The 22,643-nt window shown below is 33.5% G+C and overlaps 1 protein-coding gene across 1 annotated transcript; it reads left to right on the forward strand.

The window, feature by feature from the left end:
- Window positions 1-5,776: 5,776 nt before the first annotated feature.
- LOC130716906 (trihelix transcription factor DF1-like) lies at window positions 5,777-8,720 on the forward strand. The gene is made up of 2 exons (XM_057566944.1): window positions 5,777-6,155; window positions 6,920-8,720. The coding sequence occupies exons 1-2, from the start codon at window positions 5,881-5,883 to the stop codon at window positions 8,559-8,561; spliced, it is 1,917 nt and encodes a 638-aa protein (XP_057422927.1). The 5' UTR covers window positions 5,777-5,880; the 3' UTR covers window positions 8,562-8,720.
- The last annotated feature ends 13,923 nt before the right edge of the window (window positions 8,721-22,643 follow it).

Genomic DNA, 22,643 nt, shown 5'->3' on the forward strand with positions numbered 1-22,643 from the left:
GAAAGAACCAAATCCCCTTGGAAGCAAGACTCTACAAATTTTCCATATTAATAAATATTGAGTACAAGATATACTAAATAAAGTTACAAAATAAATCATAATCATTTAACAAGCTCCAATATCTCATAGAAACTACTTACTTCAAGCTCCCTTTGATGATCGTTTAGTTTGGGGCCTTCATCGTCTTCGCTTGGGATCCTAGGTTAAAGTTGTTTGGCATGATGTTGCGTGTGTTCAGTAGAGTTGTTTATGCTCAATCTCGAAGTTGTCAAGTTGTATACTACTCTTTCAAAGAAGAGAAGCTTTAATGTGCGTGGCGCCCCCTGCTGCTGAATTTCTAAAATTTAATGTAGATGGCTCCTGGTAGGTTGTGTGTAGTGAGGAACCATGCATAAAATGTTCTCTAAATCCGCAGGTCATGTTTAGGCTTATGAAGTTGAAATCTCATCAATTTAGCATGCTTTATATGTAAAGAGTTTAATTTTAGAAATAGAAAGTGATTCATCTTTTGGTTTGGTGAAAAAAACCAATAGACTTCGTCTTGAATTGTTGAATACACTAAATCTTATTGACTTCCTCAGATATGAGCTACAATATGCTTTCATGTTTCTCATGCAAAATTCAAAATTATTGTTTTTTTGTGGTGGGGGAGTGAACACATATATTATTTGTCACTTCTCTTAAGTGTTAAGGCAACAATATGCGGCGGTTTAACCAAAACCGCTGCAATATGTCACTTTTAGGCGGTTTTCACAACTATTCGAATTTATTAACATATGGAGGCGGTTTATTATCCTTGGAGGCATAATTATTAATTGGAGCAGTTTCTTTTTCAAAACTTCTCATCACTAAGATTAAAAATATGCTTAAGAAAAGTTACGAGAAGTCTAAAACTTGAATATTTGACCAAGAGAAGGATAACAAACTGCTGCCATATGTTAATAATCCGCAACAGTTGCTAAACTCGTCGCAAAAAACCTCATCTAAATGACATATTGCAACAGTTTTAGTTAAACCCTTATGAAAACCTCATCTAAGTCCTTCATTTGGATTCTTTTGCATGACTCTCTCAAAAAATCCCTTAGACATGCATGCTCTAGGGATTTGGCTTAATTTATCGAATACATGTTCTAGGTGCTCCAACCAAACTGAATATGCTACTCATTGCCTTCGTGATTGCATTGATTATGCGAAGAAAGTTTTGACCCGTTTGGGAGTGTCCACAAATGTGGCGGTTTAATTTTTTCACTCTTGTTCACCAACTTGGGCTGGATTTTTTATCCACCACATTTTGGGATTATCCTCCAATGGCTTTGGAATTGGCGTTGCTATGCCATCTTTGATGATACGTCATGATCACTTGTTTCGCAACATATGGCTTCATTCGTTGCAGATTGTGATGAATTTATGTCTCCCTTTACTATAGCATCCTTGGTCACTCTAGTAAGTGGCTTTGGTCTTGCGCAAAATCTTCTTAGGTAAAGTTGAATACAATTTGGCTGTTTCAAATTGCATAATAAGTAGATTGGTTATAGTAACATGGTTCGTAATGCTTTCGCCACTTGTAGTGGCGGAACCAGAAAAAATAGTATGAGGGGGCCAAAATAAAATTTAAAAATAAATTAAAGTTTTTAATTAGCAATAAACACCAATATACAACAAAAAAATTAACTAATTTATATACTCATTGAAAATGTATTATAAGTTATATTAAAAATGTTAAAAAAATTCTTTTTTCATTTTTTCCAGTTTTTTTAATCTCAGGCTTTTTTTTTTAAAGCAAAATATATATGAAGTTAGATTTTTTTATCTATCATTCTCAAAATTCAAAAATTGAAACAAATAAATTATTCTTTTACTCTGGATTATTAGATTTGAGAAAAAATTATATATTCATCTTATGCTCCAAGATTTCCTCTTGTTAAAGAAATGGACTAGGACTATTATATTTCCAACACTCATGTTTTTATGCAAAGAAAAAAGATATGATGGTTTTATTTCTTGCACTAATCATAGTAATAATGTCCATTAAGGCTCAAACAAATTAAAAAAAATAGTAGAGAAAATAAGTACATGAATCGTTCAAAAAAAAAGTACATGAAAGTACGTGTAAGAAAATGAAACTTTCCAGAATATTACTAAACAGTGGTGGAGGATTGGATCAAACCCTCTCCATCAGGTAACTGGAGAAGGATCTCAACCAGTAGGCCAACGCATCACATTTGTTAAATAGTGCAGCGTTACAGTATACAGTGGCGGATTCAGGACCCCGGGGTCAGGGGGTTCAAATTTTTCAAATGAACACATCAATAAAAATACAATTAAAAACAACTTTAATATGTTTATACATGAGAAATTATACAAGTCATAGTTGTGCAAATATGTTAGTCTAAGATGCAAATAGGTGCAAAATTTAGTCTAGTAGTATAATTTAAAATTTTCAGGGGGTTCAAAAAAAGAATTATATAAAAAAATTAAGTGCATTAATTTTTTTTGTTCAGGGGTCTGAACCCCCTCAATTATATATATATATATATATATATATATATATATATATATATATATATATATATATATATATATATATATATAAAAGCCCATCCCGTGGCTCCGCCATTGGCCACTTGGTTGGGTGGATTTTCAGGTTCCGCCATGGGATTTTTGCTCTTTGTTGGGCTTTTGGCCATCAAGCATGGTCTTCTTTTAACTTCGATTTGGGCTATCAACAAACATGTCGTTTGTGAGAGTGACTTCGTAGGTTAGCTATTAGGATGTTGGAGTTCCCTGCTTTGTCTTCACACTAGAAAGTTATGTTGGAGAGATTGTTGATAATTCTACTGGTCAATGGCGTGTTTCCTTCTCACATATCTAAATATAGGCTAATACGTGTCATGATAAGCGCGCTACCTCGTTGGGTTTGCATTTTCAGTTTCCTTCCAGCAGTGGTCTTTGCCCCCTTTGAATTGAGTTCAACTACTTTTAGTTTTTCACCGGCCTTGCTGCGCTGGATTAATGTAGTTTATCTTTTTATTTGAAAGATTCACAAAAAAAAAAAGAGTAACTAAACAAGCGGTCATTTCAAGTTGATTTCAAAATTTTCAAAGATTTAGAGAAAAAGGATGATGCACCGACGGTGTAAAGTTTTTTTACACCGTCAACCAATCAGATTTCAAGGATGTGCCACGTCAATTAATGAAATTGAATAAAAAAAGAGATTTTCTCACATCCTTAAAATCTGATTGGTTGACGGTGTAAAAAAACTTTACATCGTCGGTGCATAGAAATTAAACTCGAAGATATATGATATTATCTTTTTTCCCGGTAAAAGATAAATAAAATGACATTGGCTCATAAAGCCCACCACGTTGAAGCACGTTGTGGGGTCATTGCAAGTTAATGGAACTCTTTGATAGTTAGATCCAAAAAATACGAAATATAAGAAAAATAAAGCCCACTTTATCACCTTTTATTTTACTTCATCTTTTTAGAACATTTATTTACATTGATGGAGAAAAGGGAAGAATTGACTCAATAACTCTATAAAATTAGTGATATTCAATATTGGCCAGTCACCTCATTGTGCACGACGTCGTCGTTTCGAATGGTCCCTAATAAAAAACTTAAATGATTGGTGAAACATGTGGAGTTAGAAGATTTTTATTTAGCTATCAAAAAATTCATTCTATTTATTATGTTAGGTCGAAGCTAACTGAAATTGTCACCCGTTACTTCCGTTCATAAATGGTCTTTGCCGTAATAAAGTGACCTACATCTATGATCTTTCTAACCATAAATCATTAATTCACATCTTATAAAAACGATAATTAATTCAACGTTATCAATCAGCTAGATTAAATTAGCATTTTTCTTAACTAACTTCAAATTTAATTTTGTCAAAGGTATTTCACATTCACCCACGTGGCTTCATGATTACCTAGAGATATTTGTTGCTTTTGGTTCTGTTATTTCAGATTGTCCTTGGCTTATGCCTAGAGTGTTTTTGGCTCTGGTTTTTATAATAATATACATTTCATTTTCAAAAAAAAAAATGATTACCTAGAGATATATAAAAAATTAATGATATTGTATATTTGTATTATTATTACGATCATGATAAAATATTGTGAAAATAGTAATAATATTATCAATATTTATTACAATAAAAAATGATATATCATCATTAAGTCATTCGTATGAAAAAAATTTATGATCTTTCCCTTACAATTAATAGCAATAAAATAATAATTAATGATATTGTATTATTATCATGATAAAATATAGTGAAAATAGTAATGATATTATCAATAATTATTACAATAAAATAAAATGATATATCATCATTAAGTCATTCATATGAAAAAAAATTATGATCTTGATTTTTAGAAATATTGACTAATCAAAATTAACTCAGTCAATGTATTTGTGAAAATTATAAAATAGATTAAAAATTAATTTCAAAATATAACCTTATAATGCAAGTTTTTTTTTTTTGAAATGAAAGGCAAGTTGTTAAACTAATTAAAATTAAAGAGAAAACATATGTAAGATAATATATATATATATTACATTATATTATATATATATATATTGAAAAAATATAGGTTCGTTTTAATTAGTAAAGTTTTCAAATTAAATGAAAACTATAAGAGATATTTTATTTTGAAAGAAAAAATATAAGAGATATACTATTATAGATTTGCAATAATGTTTTTAATCATATATCTATTTTTTGATTTTCTATTATGAATTCTAGTTTTAGAAATATTTTTTTGTCAAAAAAGGTTTGGAAATATTTTAATTTTGAATAAAAAAGAAATATTTTAATTCTGAACAAAAAAAGAATTATTTTAATTCAATTTCAAAGGCATTAATTATGGGGGATATATGGGTAAGCACGTAATGATAATTGAAAGCATCCAATGAAGGTTAATTAATTAAGGTCATTATTCCATTGTTATTGTTAGAGAAAACTTGGTATATTGAGAGTTCCATGATTAACAAAAGGTCAATGATATCAATCTCAAGGGCAATGTGGTAATTCTAAATTTCCCCTTGCCACAGAAATCCAAAAGCCCCCAATAAGCAAAGCTGACCTACATATGGGCCAACTTATTATCTCCATCGTCGCTATCCGCAGGCTGTTCCCACTACTTCGGTGATTTTTCAAAAATATTTATCTAATATACAAGTAAAAAATATTATTGCATTATTATTATTATTATAAATAATTATTTGCACTTAAAATGTAATAAATATTTTGACATGATTCATCTTGATTGGTCAACAAAATATTTACTCTGTCATCAATGCATATATTTTATTAGTTTTTCCATTTTTATTATATTATATTCCCTATCATTATTTTCCCTTTAAAGGATATATATCTCTTTGCTGTAAATATTTATCCCTTTAATATTTTTTCCTCTTTTTCTTTTTCCAGCACTTACGTATGCGACACCCATAGCGACTCATCCTTGTCTCTCTTTTTTTATTTTTCTTCAATCAAATACCATAAAAAATAAAAAATAATCGAAGATTCCATACCCCTAATCAATCATAAATACATAAAATAACAACAACATTAATACTAATAATTACACACACACACACAGAAAAGGAAAAGTTAACCGCAGCCTAATCAAAGCATAATGTTTCCAATTTTCTATGATGAAATTGACAGATCCCACCACCTAAAATTAAACAATTACATTATTTTTATTATCAATTATTATTATTCACCACTGCCAAGCATCTCAATAAAAACCCTTTGAGTTGTGTATACTACTGTTTCTTTCTTCCCATTGTTTCTCATTTTTTCTTCTTCTCAAGCTGTAATTGCTTATTAGCTAGGTAGGGACATATATCTCTCTAGCTAGCTATATGATGCAGCTGGGAGAACAAGAATCAGTGTTGGACACCTCCATGCCGCTGCCGCTGCCGCTGCCACCACAGGATGGCGCTAACGGCGGTGAGGAGAAAGGAAGAGAAGGCAGTGGTGGTGGAGAGTTAGATGAAGATGGTGGTGACAAGATCGGTAGCGGTGGAAGCCGGTGGCCCCGGCAAGAGACGTTGGCTCTCTTGAAGATAAGGTCGGATATGGATGCTGTGTTTCGTGATTCAAGTCTTAAGGGTCCACTCTGGGAAGAAGTTTCAAGGTACATATATATATATTCTTTCATTTTGATTTAAATCATAAATCATATCTTTTTATATATACATACATATTATTATTTTTTGGTGTGTCAGCTTCTTCATGTTTCTCTATGCGCCATTTTTTTTCTTCTTCTTGTTTTTGAAATAACCTACATCATAGCTTCTTCTGGATCATGCATGAAGATCTATTTGTGAATTTTCAAACCAATCAGTTTCTGATTGAATTTTCAGTCACCAGTCATATAATAAATAAAAACTCCAAAAAAATTTAATTATTTTGTGTGTGTGTGTGTGTGTGTGGGGAGGGGTTGTTACCATCTCTTATTCCTGATGTGAGAATAATTCATTGTCATCTTGGATTTTTAGTGATAAGAGATTGCTCATGTCATTCAAATTCTCTTATCTATCTCAATTTTATGTCATTAACCATATCCATCGAAGCAATACACAACACGCGCACGCGCACACGATGAATTCATTCATATACAGTTGAAATGAATAATTTTCTTCAAAATTTTGTTTAGATTACCTTCTTTCTCGGTTTCATCCTTCCATTCAATCAGTTTTTGTGTATTATTTAATGTTCACACTTTTAGGTATGAACTACCTTCGTGTGTTTTTATTTATTTAGTACGGTGCTATGCATATTATTACTATTTGTCCTCGTCTAAATTTTTACCCTTAGCTTCTTCATTAAATTTGCAATTTTCAATGGAGATATGATAATAAAATCTGATCATTATCTCATTCTCTTTATATTTCATAGGAAACTAGCAGGATTGGGTTATCACAGAAGCGCAAAGAAGTGCAAGGAGAAGTTTGAGAATGTGTACAAGTACCACAAAAGAACCAAAGAGAGTAGAAGTGCCAAACCAGAAGGAAAAACTTATAGATTCTTTGATCAGTTACAAGCCCTAGAGAAACAATTCTCACTCTCTTACCCTCCACAACCGCAACTGCAACCGCAACCACCAACTCCACAACCTAGTTTGCCAACAAGGCCTAGTGATGGTACAACAGTCTCTCATGTCACCACAACTGTTCCATCCACAAACCTTCCTCCTACAATAATTTCCCCACCACAACCACCAACAAATGCTGTTACCACCACAACCAATGCTGCTACCACCACAACCATAACCTGTCCAACAGTAGTAGCCAACCCTAGAAACACATCACAAGCTGCCACTGCCGCCGCCACCACTCCCACCAACAACAATAATGTTCCATATTCTTTGCCCAATATGAACCTTTTCTCCTCATCCAACTCCACCTCTTCTTCTACAGCCTCCGATGAAGACCTGGAAGAGAAGTACAGGAAGAAGAGAAAATGGAAGGACTACTTCAGGAGGCTCACGAGGCAGGTCTTGTCCAAGCAAGAAGAAATGCAGAAGAGGTTCCTGGAAGCCATAGACAAGCGTGAGAGAGAACAAATCGCGCAGCAAGAAGCTTGGAGGGCGCAAGAAATGGCAAGGATCAATAGAGAACATGACCTTCTTGTTCAAGAAAGATCAACAGCGGCTGCAAAAAATGCAGCGGTCATTGCATTTTTGCAAAAGTTATCAGGTCAGCAGAGCCCGATAACACAGCCTGCAGGGGCCAACTTTCTCCCACAAACACCGCAGCCACAATCGCAACCGCAACAATCACAGCAACTGCCACAATTGCATCTGCAACTGCAACCACAACAGCAACAACCACAACCACTAGTGTTGCCGCCACCAGTATCAAAACCACAGCCACCACAACAACCTCACCAGCAACAGCTAGTTCCACATCCATTGGCTTCAAACAACAACATGGAAATCCAAAGCATGAGCAATGGTCATAACAATGGCACTCCACTAAGCTCTTCTAGGTGGCCAAAAGCTGAAGTTCATGCTCTCATCAAGATAAGGACAAGTCTTGAAGCCAAGTATCAAGAAAATGGACCAAAAGCTCCATTGTGGGAAGAGATATCAGCGGCGATGCAGAGGATTGGGTACAACAGGAATGCCAAGAGGTGCAAGGAGAAGTGGGAGAACATCAACAAGTACTTCAAGAAGGTCAAAGAAAGCAACAAGCAGAGGCGTGAAGATAGCAAGACATGTCCCTATTTTCACGAACTTGAAGCCCTCTACAAGGAAAAGAGCAAAACACAGAACCTATTTGGTGCTTCAATCCACAACATGAGGACCAATGAGATGATGGAGCCATTGATGGTGCAGCCGGAGCAGCAGTGGAGGCCTCCCCCTCAGTATGAAGAATCGGTTAAGAAGAATGATGAAACAAAAGAAAGAGAGCAGGAAGAAGAAGAGGAAGATTATGATGAAGAAGAAGGAGAAGGAGATAGCATGGAAGAAGATGGAGGAGGGAACCGTTATGAGATTGTGACAAATAAACTTTCTTCTGTGGACACCGTTGAATGAGACAAGATAAGGAAGTTTCTGATTGGATGGTGGAGTTTTCTTGGATTTTTAAATTTTTTTTCTTTCATTTGAGTATTACAACTTTGCAAATGTCTGAACTCTGAACATACATGTTAGCATTCACTTTAAGATAAAAGCATATGAAACTTGTTTTCTGAACCGGATAAATTTTTTTTCATATTGCATTCAAGTCAACTGATATGATATTCAGAGAGTCATTGAATTCATGGCACAAACGCCTGCAGCATAAAAGTTCAATTCTTCAATTATGATGAGGCTTATAAAAGCATGCCCATCTGGTGCTGGTGCTGCACAATGTACCTATCTGACACAGCTTTCTGTTGATGGGCCAGCTTGAAAGTAGATCATTGGAGTTGTGGGTCAGATTCAAGCCGTCATGAAACTGGGATCAGAGATTTAAACACTTGAGAACAGTTCACATGGGCCAGCAAAGCATCTTAACTAGTGGGGGTATACATGTGTTTTAGTTGAATAAATTTATGTGTAAAGTGTACAAATTGAATATGATGACAGAGAAAGAGGTCCCAAAGGATTTAAAAAATAAAATAAAAAGGAGTCACTTGCAAGTCTTGTAATTTTCCTTTCAGTTCCATTATATGGTACTAGCATTCTGTTTCTGTTTGTGTTTGAATTTCATTTTCTTGCAAGTTTTAATTTACTAATTGTGTGTGAAATAGCTTAGTGTATGATTGAATACAAGTAGAGTCAATCAAAACACATTAATCTTAATTCATCAGTTGAGTTCCGTTTACTTTTTAGTCGTTATCACTAGTAGCAATGGGTATATCCACACATACACTTAAATAGTAATTTTTCACCATTGACTTTACAGCTTGGAAGAATTCAGAATATATATGGATGTCGCTACTGATCATGTGTAATGCTGTCATAGAGGAAGTGTTGAGTTTGTTGAAAGGGAAAGTGGTTCAGTGACAGGAAATACAGTGTATATTAAATTTGGGATTAGCTTTGTCAGGTGTCTTTTATCATGACAATGCTGTCCAAGTTACATTTATTTATTGTTTATACATTAAGAAATTAAAATGGTTCAGACTTCAGATCTTCATTAAAAAAAGAACGAGGGTTTAATTAATTTGAAGGAATAATTCATGTAAGAAATTAAATTACACTGCCTGTTTTATATTACCAAAATAGTGTCAACATAACACCTTAGCTCCAGTCTTATTTTCTTCCCAGCTAGCTAGTTGCCACAACATGACAACTTTTTAAGAGCCATCCTGTTCAGGTTTCATAAAAAGGAATCTTATGATCACTCATGTGCTATCAAAATTAAGCCATTCAATTACAATATTCTATTTCTCTCTGTCTTGACTTTTGTGCCTCAATTATGTATATTGGGATTCTCTAGATCGCCAAGTTCATTATTGCACTCGTGGGGGAGGTTGAAAATATTAATCACCGTAACTCATAAGGAACAAACAAAGAATAAGTAAATCATTTTGATCATTTCATTTCTTCCTTGACAATGTAATTTCAGTGGCTAGAGGAATTTATGCATAGGATGACAAAATAGATTGTAGTCATCGGGTCATCAACCCGTTAACATGGGGTGGGTTGGGTTTCCAAACCCACCAATTTGTGTTCATTGCCTTGCCTAACTTACTAAGGAGCGGGTTGACGGTAGAGATAGCAGAAAAACTCACATTTGCGGTGTCCGACCCGAGCTCAATTCAAAATTTCGGGTGACACCCACTTTGGGTTTGAGATTGAGTTTGGGTTTTGCCCGAATTTTAAAACATGTTTAGGTTCGGGTGTGGCAATGATTAAACTCGAACCCAAACCTGAAATTTTATGCATGTAATTACCAGTCCTTACATATATTATTAAAGTTACTAATTAGAGTTTTCTTTAACGAAAAAAAAACTCCGTTCTCAACTATATATGTGCATAATTGGAAGAATATTGAAGAATGAAGTTTAATTAGACATTTAGAATTAGGATGTTTATAAATCCATGAATTATCTTGTTTCTCAGCTTATGTTCATGAACTATATTTTTTTCTTTGTATTGAAAAAATGATGAGGTTTAATCAATTTATATTCATGTTGTTCTTTTATGTACATGTTGCTTCCGGGTCAGGTTTTGGGTTTGGGTAATCTGAAACTCAAGAGTTTTAGTTTGGGTTTAACTTTTACACCCATATTATATTTGTGTTTGGGTGTGGGCCAAACCCGCACCTACGGGCACGTTGCCAACCCTAGTTGATAGTAGGGCAGGCGAGTAGGCTTGTTGTATTGATTAATTTCTTTACTTCCTAGGTTTAATATTTTTGTATTTATTAATATTTTTGAACATTTTTTTACTGTTTTAAAGCTATAATAGGGAGTCAACTCCCCGGTTCATTTGTTTATGTTGTTCTTTTATGTACATCTTGCTTCCGGGTCAGGTTTTGGGTTTGGGTAATCCGAAACTCAAGAGTTTTAGTTTGGGTTTAACTTTTGCACCCATATTAGATTTGTGTTTGGGTGTGGGCCAAACTCGCACCCACGAGCACGTTGCCAACCCTAGTTAATAGTAGGGCAGGCGAGTAGGCTTGTTGTATTGATTAATTTCTTTACTTCCTAAGTTTAATATTTTTGTATTTATTAAAATTTTTGAACATTTTTTTACTGTTTTAAAGCTATAATAGGGAGTCAACTCCCTGATTCATTTGTTTATGTTGGCTAAATGTACTTTGTTTTAAGGGTAGTTATTCATAATTTATATTATTTTTTTGCTTATTAGCATTTTTTGTCTCTCACTTATTATAATTTGACAATTTTGGTCTATCAAGAAATTTATTAGCCTACAACGTCACCCCCTCTTCCTCTCATGCTTGTGTACCTTTGAATTCAATAAAATGTAATTTAGATTATTTCTTACCGCACTTCCACTTCCCTAACACAATTATTCACACTGTAAATTATAGCGCACTTTTGTTTCCCTTCTTTTACCTCTTCTTCTTCTCTCTTCTTTGCATTTCATCTCTTTGGACATGGTATCAGGGTCCTCTTTAACCAAGTAATTTAAAATTTGATCATTGCAGCTCTTTATTCTTCAAATAAAAAGTTGAATATCAGCACATAGTATGGACATGTGCATTGTCCACGCTTCACACCCAAATGAACTTTTTCATGAGGAAGCGTATTAAAAATAAAAATACAAAATCATTCATATGACCATTACACATTAACACATTTTTGAGATAGTCAATTGTTTGAGATAGTTCATATAATGAAATATTTTACGAAAAACATTTAAAAATAAAGGGGTTGTCTAAATGACTCATGTTGAAATTTGGGTTAAATAACCCATTGTTTAGGTGGACCAATCACATTTAAGATAAATTAATTGATTTTTTATATTTTATTTATTAATTTATTTATGATTAAATATGTTTTTGGTCCCTAATTTATACAAATGAATCTAAATGGTACCTTAAAAAAACACAAAGATTTTAGTCCTTTTAATTATTTTTCACATCTATTTCAGTCCCTCCAAAATTTCTTCCATTAAATTTTTTCCTTCTCCCTTCATAATCATTTCAAAACCTAGAACTTTATATCTCATCCCAAAACTCAATGAACACAGCCATGAGATTCTCAGCTCATCACTTGGTTTCATGTTGTTGTGTTCTCCAAATTCAAATATAGAATAATGAATTTGGCAAATGGATTTTATGTTTTATGAATTCATGTTACCTGCGTAGGGACCAAAAAATGGCTTCCTGTACCAGAGACAGATCTATGTAGTAGAGTATGAGGGCAAATGCCCTCACTTAAATATGAAAAAATACATTAGAAAAAAATTTGAGTAGTAAAAGTATGTGATTTTTTATGATTCCTTTGATAAAAATTGCCCTAACTTATATTCCACATTGCTAAATGCCCTCACTTGTGTTCCACATTGCTAAATGTACTCACTTGAGTAGTAAAAGTATGTGGTTTTTATGACACATTTGGTAAAATATGCCTTCACTTATGTCTCATTTGGTAAAAAATGTCCTGACTTCTACTAGAATAGGTTAATTTTTTTATTACGAATTTATATGTATAAATTGCCCTCACTACATAAAATTTCTGGATCCGTCACTGTCCTGTACCATATGCAAAAATGGAAACGTGGACTTCTTCTTGTACAATAAACATTGAGGCTCACCAATTCACGTATTCTCGTTTCCTCGTTCACTCATTGCCGAATCCTGCTTTTCCACTCTCACCAATCCATCCATATTTTCCCTACCTCAATCTGAAGCCTCACCTATTGACGGATCACAAACCCTTGCTCTTCTTATAAGGAGTCACTCACACCATCAGACCATCTTGTTTGAGTATGTTAAGACTTAAGATCAATGATTAGGGTTATGGCAATTTCATATACAGATAGGTTTTCCTTCAATAAAAAATATGTAATGAAGCCCTTCCCCCTTGTTTTGCGATAATTTTTTTCAAGACAATGGTCCATTTCCTCTGTTTATTTAATTTTTCAGCCATGTTTCCATCAGTTTATATGATAACAAGATTAAGATCCCTTTTATCAAGCTTGCAGCCCCGCACCGTGCTCAATTTCTGATATGCCCAGTTCATGTTTTGTGAAGATAGCACAAAATAATATATATAAAAAACGAACGAGACCCACTTGCTCGATTGCTCTGTTCCATGTTCTGATGTTCCATTGTTTTATGGCAAACCTGGGAAACAGATGGAAGGAGTCATGTGAGAGTTTAGGGTAATAATCTCATCCACATTGGGAGTACATATTCTTTAACTTACTCCTTGATAAGCGCATAATTGATGCACTTTACGTGTGTCTTTCTAAGCTTCATTATATACATTTTTGTGCTTAATTGTTATGACTTAGCCATGTTTTGACCATTAGTGCTTATTTGGATTATTCATGGAAAAGTGCTTAATTCTACACTTTTAGTTTCTGTGACTGTTTTGCTAGAACAGGTTGAATCTGGAGCTAGCAATATCGAAATGAGGCCCATAATATGTCGTTGGAAAGCTAACTCGAAGCCCTGCAACTTTCATGTTCAGCACAATTTGAGAATCAGCCTCTAACTTGGTAATAATTGTCTTGCAAAGTTACTGTCACTAATCCTGCGAGTCTGGAACAGTCTGCACTAAAATGATCATATCTTGGGCTACAGAACTCCGAATTAGGATCCGATTGAAGGCCCGCGAAGCTGACTTAAAGAGATACAACTCTCATGTTTACCTCAATTGAAGATTCAGACTTCTTGTGGGACTCACGAATGCCTGATTGTTCAGCAGCTTACTCCTTTATTTGGGCCCGATTTTGTGAAGATTTAGAAAAGATTTAGATAACAAAGATTGTTACTTGATGAACAAGTTTATTTATTAGTATAAATAAGTGAGTTTAGGCTTTTGTTAGACACCACCACCTCATCACCTCACCACATCTCACCATCACCTCCTCCACCTTCTCCTAATATCTCTCTCCATCTTTTCTAGTATGAGTTGCTAAACTCCATAGTTAGTCTTAGGATTTTTAATATTCTTGTGTTTGCAAACTTGAGGTTCTGTTCTTAATGCAAATTTCTTTCTTTATTAATTCTTTTCATCTCTATTTCTGATCTAGGGTTTGCTTAATTCCTTAGGTTTAGGAATAAGAGTTGATGCATGTTCGCTTAGTTCATGTTAGTTCGTAACTGTTTCTTAATCGCTTAGTTTAGGAAACTGTGAATTAATTTCCGCTTAGTTAATTAGTTCTCACGAATTAGGGAATTGATAAGGAAGAATTAATCTTTTGTAACCAATGAAGGTTTGTTCCACTTGAATGTTATAATCCGATGACTAACACTTTCTTTCTTCTGCTTAATCTATTTAATTATTGCTTGTTACCTTCTACCAAATCAATCAAAAAAACCCTCTTTTTATTTGCTTTTGTTTTACTCTAATATCAATTAATAATCTATCAAGTCCTTGTGAGAACGATCCTGGTGTTCATCACCTTGTACTGCATTCAAAGCAAAAATACTTTGACACGCACCCGTGACAGTGTGTTCGTCACTCCTAGAGTCAATAAATCTCTCCTCATGAAATAATTATGAAGGAAAGAAGACTAAATTTGATGGAAGAAATTTTGAAGGGACTGAAATTGTTACGTACATTTTATGACATTTTAAGGACCATTTTAAATTAAATAAAAAATTTCAAGGATTAAAACTTTTGTGTTTATTTTCGGGTACCATTTTATATTTATGCGTATAAGTGAGGGACAAAAACATATTTAATCCTAAATAAATTATAAATAAAATATAAAAAATTCAACAAATTTATCTTAAATGTGATTGGTTCACATAGAACATGGGTTATTTAACCAAATTTTCACTATGGGTCATTTAGACAACCCAAAAATAAATAGTGAAATGTCATTGTTGATATATCATTTTGATAAATAAATTGGTAATAATAAAATGAAGTTGCGGTAATTGATTAATCAAGACATATATATCTTCATTATTATGAAAATAATATGATAACAGTTGTCGTTTTCACATAATTGAGACATACTTTATTAAATGTGATCCTTGCTTATTTATAAATCCCACAGTCTTGATTAGTTTTATTGCCCCAACTCCCTTAAGTGTTCATATTCTTTTTTATTAAGCATTGATTTTCACAGATTACTTGATAAAGCAACGATCTTGTGACCTTTAAAAAGATTACTTAGTGACCAATGATGATAGCTAAAGTTAATGACAGGGACACAGTGTCTTTTCTCTAGTTTTGTAAAGCGATTATCACATTCTGCCAAAAATAAACCTGGACACAGACCCCAATTTGGTCTCTTGGAGATAATCATATCACAGTTTGGACCACTAACTATATTTATTTATCCATATTAATATTATACCTTGTGGCTCTGGCATAGAGCATCTGATTTTAATTTGGGCCTGATGCTTCTACTTTCAATCTTGTCCAATTTGTGAAAAAAATATATGTGTATATATGTCAAACTCAAAGTCATGCGCGCGCGTGCTTATCTTTTTGGTTTTAGTCAATTGTTGATTAGCTAATTAAAATTGAATCATCTTTGAACATTTGAGTGTTTAAATGTATAACAACAACAGCTTAAAGTTAATCCATTTGTTTTATATTAAAATCGTTTTGGTGACTGTTCCTGTAGTGCATCCTTAGTGGGAACATATCCTTTGTTAATTTGACTTTCTTTCAAAAGTGATGATTGAACCCATAATTTCTGGAACCACTTCAAATTTGACAAAGCTTTTAGCTAAAATGCATAGGTCTTACAGGGGACCTATAGAGTTGACATCTTAGGTTTTTCTCTGAACAAATCTACTAAATAATACTTGAGATTATTCAAATCAAATTGTACATATATTTGAGTCTCAAAAATCCAAACTCAAATCCTCTCTAGTTCATAAAGCTAAATGTTTAATGGTTTAGAGGGTTGTGTACTTATGTGGTTTCTCATATCTCGAATCAAATATCCAATCGCATCTACCTCAAGTCAATAAAGTTAAATGCTTAAGGACTTGGAGGGTTCTGTAATTATCGGATTTCACATATCTCATGTCTCAAAACACCCATATCCAACTACGAGACTCGAGGTCACAAACCCGGCATAGACAAGCAAAACCACATAATGGATGAGACAAAACCTGAACCATAACGTTTCCCTTAATGATCATCAAACCAGTAATAATTTCTCTAATAATACCGCACCAAAGAATCTATGTGCGAGGTTAAATCAGTTGATTCAAGGAATCCAAAAAATGACATCAAACCTTTCAGAAAAAGCCTATACCTCAAATGAATAAGAATTTTCACTCTTCTTGGCTGAGATTATTTCCTTATTAATTGATATATTTATTAGATTATTTTAAAAAATAAGTTTGTTCCAAGCATTGTTTATGTCAAACCCATTCGTGCTATCATTGTTGTGGTCCTGAACTCTGCTCTGCATCCAAAGACTATAGGCACCTTCCAGGGAGTCTTGCTACCTTGCTGGTTGTAAGGAAACCTTTGACTTCATCTTGGAGATAATTTCAACAACATTTCTTTATAAAATTCATTAAGGTCTTTTTCAAATAGTAGGTGGTGATATGATTTGAATATTCAATAGATATAGTTATCAGAGTCATAGTTAAACTCTTGTTCAACTTCAACAATAAGCTTATATGCATATTCTATACCAGGATGTTCTGTATGTTTGATCAAATGTCAGTGAGGTCAATTTCTAATGATCATTTTAACCATTTTGTATTGATTTCTAATTCAGAAGACTTTCACAAAACTATTCAAGAAATTTCAGAAGCTTATTCTGAAAACTGTTTTCAGATTCTAAACTTTAGAAGTTTATAAATCCTTTTGAACATACTCTAACAATTTGGCATTCTTGATTAATTTTGAGGTGATTAACAGAGTTTTAACCTATCAAGAAGGTGAAGCTTTTTTTTTGTTTAATTACTTTATATATACATGAGAAGATTCTGCTTTCTGGGTTCTATATGAAAACAGACATGGTTATAATCATTTGTTTCCTTTTACTACTTATTTTAACATGGTTTTATATTGAATAAATAATTTTTTTGTAAATATTGAATCAAATTTTTTTTTTTGGTCAAACTGAATCAAAATTTAAATACATAAAAAATAGGTCAACTATGTTGGGTCTTCTAATTTCAAATCGACACTGAGTTGAGTCAAGTTTAAATTGGACTTTAATTTTACTAATTCAACCCACATTTTAGCTCGGGCTATTCGGACAAATCTATGGTCCAATTCATACGGAAACCTCTCATTTTTCTTTACAAAATGTGAAATTGCATATAAATCAAAATAAAAATTTCATTAGTTTGACTAAGAAAACCAGAAAATGACTTGAGAAGCGAACTATTCCATAGGACAAACTTGCAAACTGGTACATGGTTGTAACTTGTAAGCACAGTCAAAGAAATGAAAATTATCTGTTTGATTACGGTGAAAAATAACACCTAAATTTACGATCACAGGATGAATACAAACTATATGAAAGAAATTAGGAAATATATATTGTTCGCGAATAAGAGATGGAAGCATATATATGCTGAGCATTCCCTACACCCTTTTCATTTCCAATTACTACTTTTATTATGATTGGATCGTAGAATGCACCACATTAATTTATGTGAAGCTGATTTTTTGGCATCCAATTTGTGGGCATGGTTGGGCTTCTTTTGTGGGTCATGACATATTTCAAATTCAAATACACACCTAGGTAGTCAACTTCCTCTATCGGCTCCACTCTGCCTTCAAATATTCCTTTGAGCACTATATCTCTATTCTAGTTTTGTTGCGACCATACATTGAGCAAGAATATGGATTAAGCTTTTAAAAAACAAACATTAATTTTAGAGGTTTTTTTTTTATGTCAAATAGAGTTTTCTAATACTTCAAGAAAGCTAATAAACTACTATTATACCCCTAAAAAATTGAGTTGGATTTAGGGCATGAAATTAAGCTGTATTATTGTCTAAGTTGCTCGATTGAGTACTTGGAGAAGGTGAGATGTGATGGCTAGTGTTTACAGTGCTGCACAGGGCGCAATTGTGACAGCAATAATAAAGGTGACCCATGTGACAACGATGAGAATGGTGTTCACAGAGTAGAAGGACCCATACTTAGGCGTCCGAGGAGGAGATCATGGTGCGACAAGGGGATGAAGAGCATGACGTGATGGAAGATAAGATTCGAGCACGGTGCAATAGAGGGGACAATTTCACTGCTGAAGGCTGTCCCAAGGAGGAAGAGAGAAATTAGAGGTTTAGGATTCGAATGTGGGAGCGGTTACGACGAGGTTGAAGGTGACTTATTTCATTCAACGATCGATCCAAAGCTACGATTGGTCCATATAATAAGGGCATTATAACTATAGTCAACCAATGTTAATTAGTGTTGGCGTCGGGTAGATATAGGCTAAAACAACTGTTTCTTGTAGTGAGGGCCCTATACTAGTGATTTTAGAGTATCATCAACCAAACAATTTTGTAGAGTTGCTACGTTCACTTTTATATTCTTCTTTACAATTTCATATGCAACTCTTTAACCAGTTCTACTAGCTTTTTACTCCAACCTAACAACCTCCACCACTTAGTATTAATTGTATTTTATTAGTAGTTAGTTTCACCCAACAATTTTTTTTAGTAAGAGCTAGGAGACATAAGGGTTGGGGAGGGGAATGTCCTGGGTTCCAATCCTGAAATGAAAATTTTAAAGAATTTTCTAACTTACTAACAACTAACTATTAACATTTGCCGATAAAAAAATATTTAGTTTCACCCAACAATTTTTTTTTCTTCCTGACAGTACTATTACCGTCTTCTTTTTGTACTTTCTTCCCTTTTTACACACCTCTCTTCACTTGACAGATATGAATTCATATATGTTGTTATTTTGTTTCCTCTTTCATTGTCCAATTACATGGACAATGAGTCTCATTACAATGGACGCCTTGCGAAATGCTATTTAGCAAAATTAACCCGCTTTCCATGTGATCAAGCAAAATTTACTCGCTTTCCATAGACCTTTACCATTCACTCTGTAAAAAGAATATTTCTTCTTAATACTCTCTTTAAGATTCTCATTAATTGATTGAAGTTCACATTTGACTTATATTTTTAATGAATCTCACGTGAATTTCAATCAATTAATAAAATACTGTTAAAAATATAGTATTACTAGCAATTTTTGTGTTAGCTAGTTGAATCATCTCGTGGGTTGCCTATTTTGTTTTTTTAACAAAAAAAAAACGCTCATAAAGTACTGTCTACAAAATGAAATTAAATTTCCAAATGAAGAACAAAAAATGTATATTGGGCTGATGGGCTTAAAGTCTAGCCCCACAGCCCACACTGTAAATTATGAATGCATAAACTTACTGTCTTCTTGTTCCAGCGTGTTTAATTTAAAATCCTTCTAGACTTGTGTTTCTGCTCATGTATTGTAACTTGTGTTCCCCGTTGTGGGCTCGGCCTTTGGGTCTGTTTAATTTTAAACTTAAATGTTTAATTTTATTTTTTTGATTCATGTCTATTTAAAAGAATAGAAAAATCACGTGGAATAAATAATTTAGCAAAAATTGTGTCACATAGGCTGGAAACACGAGTAGGACTTATTCTGATTAAAAAATTTTTTCAGGGATTCAGAATCGGGAAAAAAAAATTCAGGGACTTATTTTCGTACGGCAGACAATTTCAAAGAGCTTTAGAATATTTAAGCCTAAATTTTAATGCAAGAATTTTTAATACCACTGGGTAGATGTTTAGAGCATCATTTCCGATGTTTAGCTTTCATCATATCATAAGATTGTGAAGTTTGTATACAATGGCATCTTTTTCACTTTCATGATCAAAAGCTAGCTTCATTGAAATTCTGGCAGTACCTCAATTGAATAAATTCTTCTCATTTTGCGTTAACGTCCGTAGAGTACTCTTTTGGGTTCACAATGTATAATAATTTATATATATTTTTCCTCAAAGTTGCCTCCAATTGTAGTTTAGGTTAAGGTTTGAAATTGACTGCATTGGTTGAATTGGCTGGAGCGTGTAGTATGCAGAGTAATCTCTACTTTAGTAATCTCTACTTCAAGTAGAGATTACTAAAGTAGAGATTACTCTGCATACTACACGCTCCAGTGCATAATCCTGAGTTTTAAAGGTGTGTTGAAAAATCTCACATTGACTTAAAATATGACTAGAATAACTCATATATATATATATATATAGGTTTTTTTTTTTTATAAGCACTCATATATATAGGTAAACCTCATTTTTTAGCTATCTATTAAATTTCAATAGAGTTTGGTCTCTCAAATTTCAATAGAGCTACTATGACATGAAATTAAAAATTTATGTTCGGTGTTATCTTAGGAAATTTTAATCCTTCTCGCCATAGTTTTAAAACTCGGCTCAGACCGGCCGGTCCAACCGGTTGAATCGGGACTCGGTTACCTGATCGGTCCGAGCCGCACAACGGATCGGATATGCTATCGAACCGGTGTGAATCGGACGGCTCAGCCGAGTTTTTTATTAAACCGGTGACTCTCCCGGTTTTGGTTGAACCGACGAGTCACCATTTTTTTCTAAAGCACTTTTTATTTTGAAAAAAAATTTAAAAATGCCTTGGAATGGGTTTGTATACACTCCCTGAATGCTAAACAACGTTAGTCTCACCACTAGACTAGGTAACTGAATTGGTTATATCAATATAATTTATTGCATATATACATACAATATAATCACCATAAAATCCTTATAAATTGTTGTTCATCAATAATTAAAACCAGCATCTGATAATAATTATTTGTGTCATTTATTTTAATATATATCTTATTTAACAATAATTTAAAATAAGTTATTGTGCTTTTTATTATGATTAAAGTGTTGAACTTATGTTTTATGATATTTTTAACTTATTTGTAATATTTTTGTGGTAGTAAAACCTTTCTTATTGGTTAGTTAATTAGGTATTTGTGTCATGGTAATAATTATAAATTTTGAAAATGAAGTTATTAATTGGTTTTATTAGCTAATATTATTAATTTTTAAAATTTTATAAAATACACCGAGTCAAGCAATCGAACCAGTGACTCATTAACTCAGTACCTCGACCGAGTCGATGACCGAGCCGAGTTTTAAAACATTGCTTCTCGCACAACTCGCACATATGCAAAATCTTGTTTTAAATCTAGTTGTTAATTAAGTAGGGTCTATATATGTGGGAGGGTTGAACGAGTTATGCTTATTTTTCACCTGAGAATATATAGTGATTGTGTCAATCTCTAAACCTGAATCTCATTCATATATCAGAAGAAACCTGATGGTCTTAAGCGAGGACATGTTAATGGACCGGATCGAGTGATATACAGCAGGCCCATGATCGAGCATATATATGACAATCCATTTTGTTAGCGTGTGCCAAGTGTACTGCGAAGCCTCTCGTGCCTATTGCCCTATTCACAACACGTGTGTATATATATGACTGTGGAGATCTGTGTTGTCATCACAATTTTAAAAAATACAATGAATTTGAAATGCAACAAAAAGAGGAAGAAGTGTGATAATAAGGGGGCGTTTGGTAGAAGGGAACTTTAAACATTCCCAGGTAAGTAAGGTTGGGAATGTAACATTCCCATGTTTGGTACAAGTTTCAGAAAAATTATTCCCGGGTATTAAAGATTCCCAGGCATGCTATTTACATTGTTTTTCTCCAAACTTCATTCCCAAGTTTAAGGATGGGTATCTTACATTCCCATGGGAATGGAAGTTATTTCCCACTAACTTTTCTTTTTACTTCAAATTTTATATTTTTAAATATTTTAATTAAGAAATTATTAAGAACATACCCGGGAATAAAATTTATTAACCAAACACTTTTTAAGAAGATGCCCGGGCCCGGGAATAACATTCCCATCAAAATATTCCTAGGATTAAGATTCCTGGGTATCATTTTCTAAAACCTCTAACAAACTCCCCCTAAAGTTTCCCCAAGTTTTCTTACTGTGAACAGTGATTGATGGCAATTAACACTTAATAGAGGATTCATTGTTTTTGGGTCCGACAAAGGAATAGGGTCTGAAGACTTTTCTGCATGCACGTATATGAATATGAATATGAATGACAGTGCAGTGCAACTGGAGAGGAGCGTTTATGTCTGAAACTGTTGGTGTGTGTAACAGAATAATTATTCCTATCCGTGGGAGGTAAATGCAGGCCAATCAATACTGTGGGCCACATCTTTAAGGCTCCATTTTCATCAAAATAGACAAAACTGTAGGGCATGCACATTATAATTTAAGTCAAAGTCCATATCGATGATGCACCATCATCACCATCATCATCATCATCATCATGTGCATGACCGGCATCTGCCAAATGTTCCTAAATTTCGAATATAATACCACCTGTTAAACCTTCTCTGACACTTTCTTCTACTTTAATTTCATTTACTCTATTATTTAAGAATGAATCTTCTTCAAGAATGAATCTTCTTCGTAAAACAACCATATAAACTCAATGTCAGTCGGGGAAAT

The sequence above is a fragment of the Lotus japonicus genome, chromosome 5, assembly GCF_012489685.1.
Source record: "Lotus japonicus ecotype B-129 chromosome 5, LjGifu_v1.2".
NCBI lineage: Eukaryota > Viridiplantae > Streptophyta > Magnoliopsida > Fabales > Fabaceae > Lotus > Lotus japonicus.

What these genes read in the sequence shown, in the direction of transcription:
- LOC130716906 (XM_057566944.1), top strand. Translation starts at nt 5,881, where the DNA reads ATGATGCAGCTGGGAGAACAAGAATCAGTGTTGGACACCTCCATGCCG. An exon ending in CTCTGGGAAGAAGTTTCAAG is followed by an intron (nt 6,156 to 6,919) that starts GTACATATATAT and finishes TATATTTCATAG; the next exon opens with GAAACTAGCAGGATTGGGTT.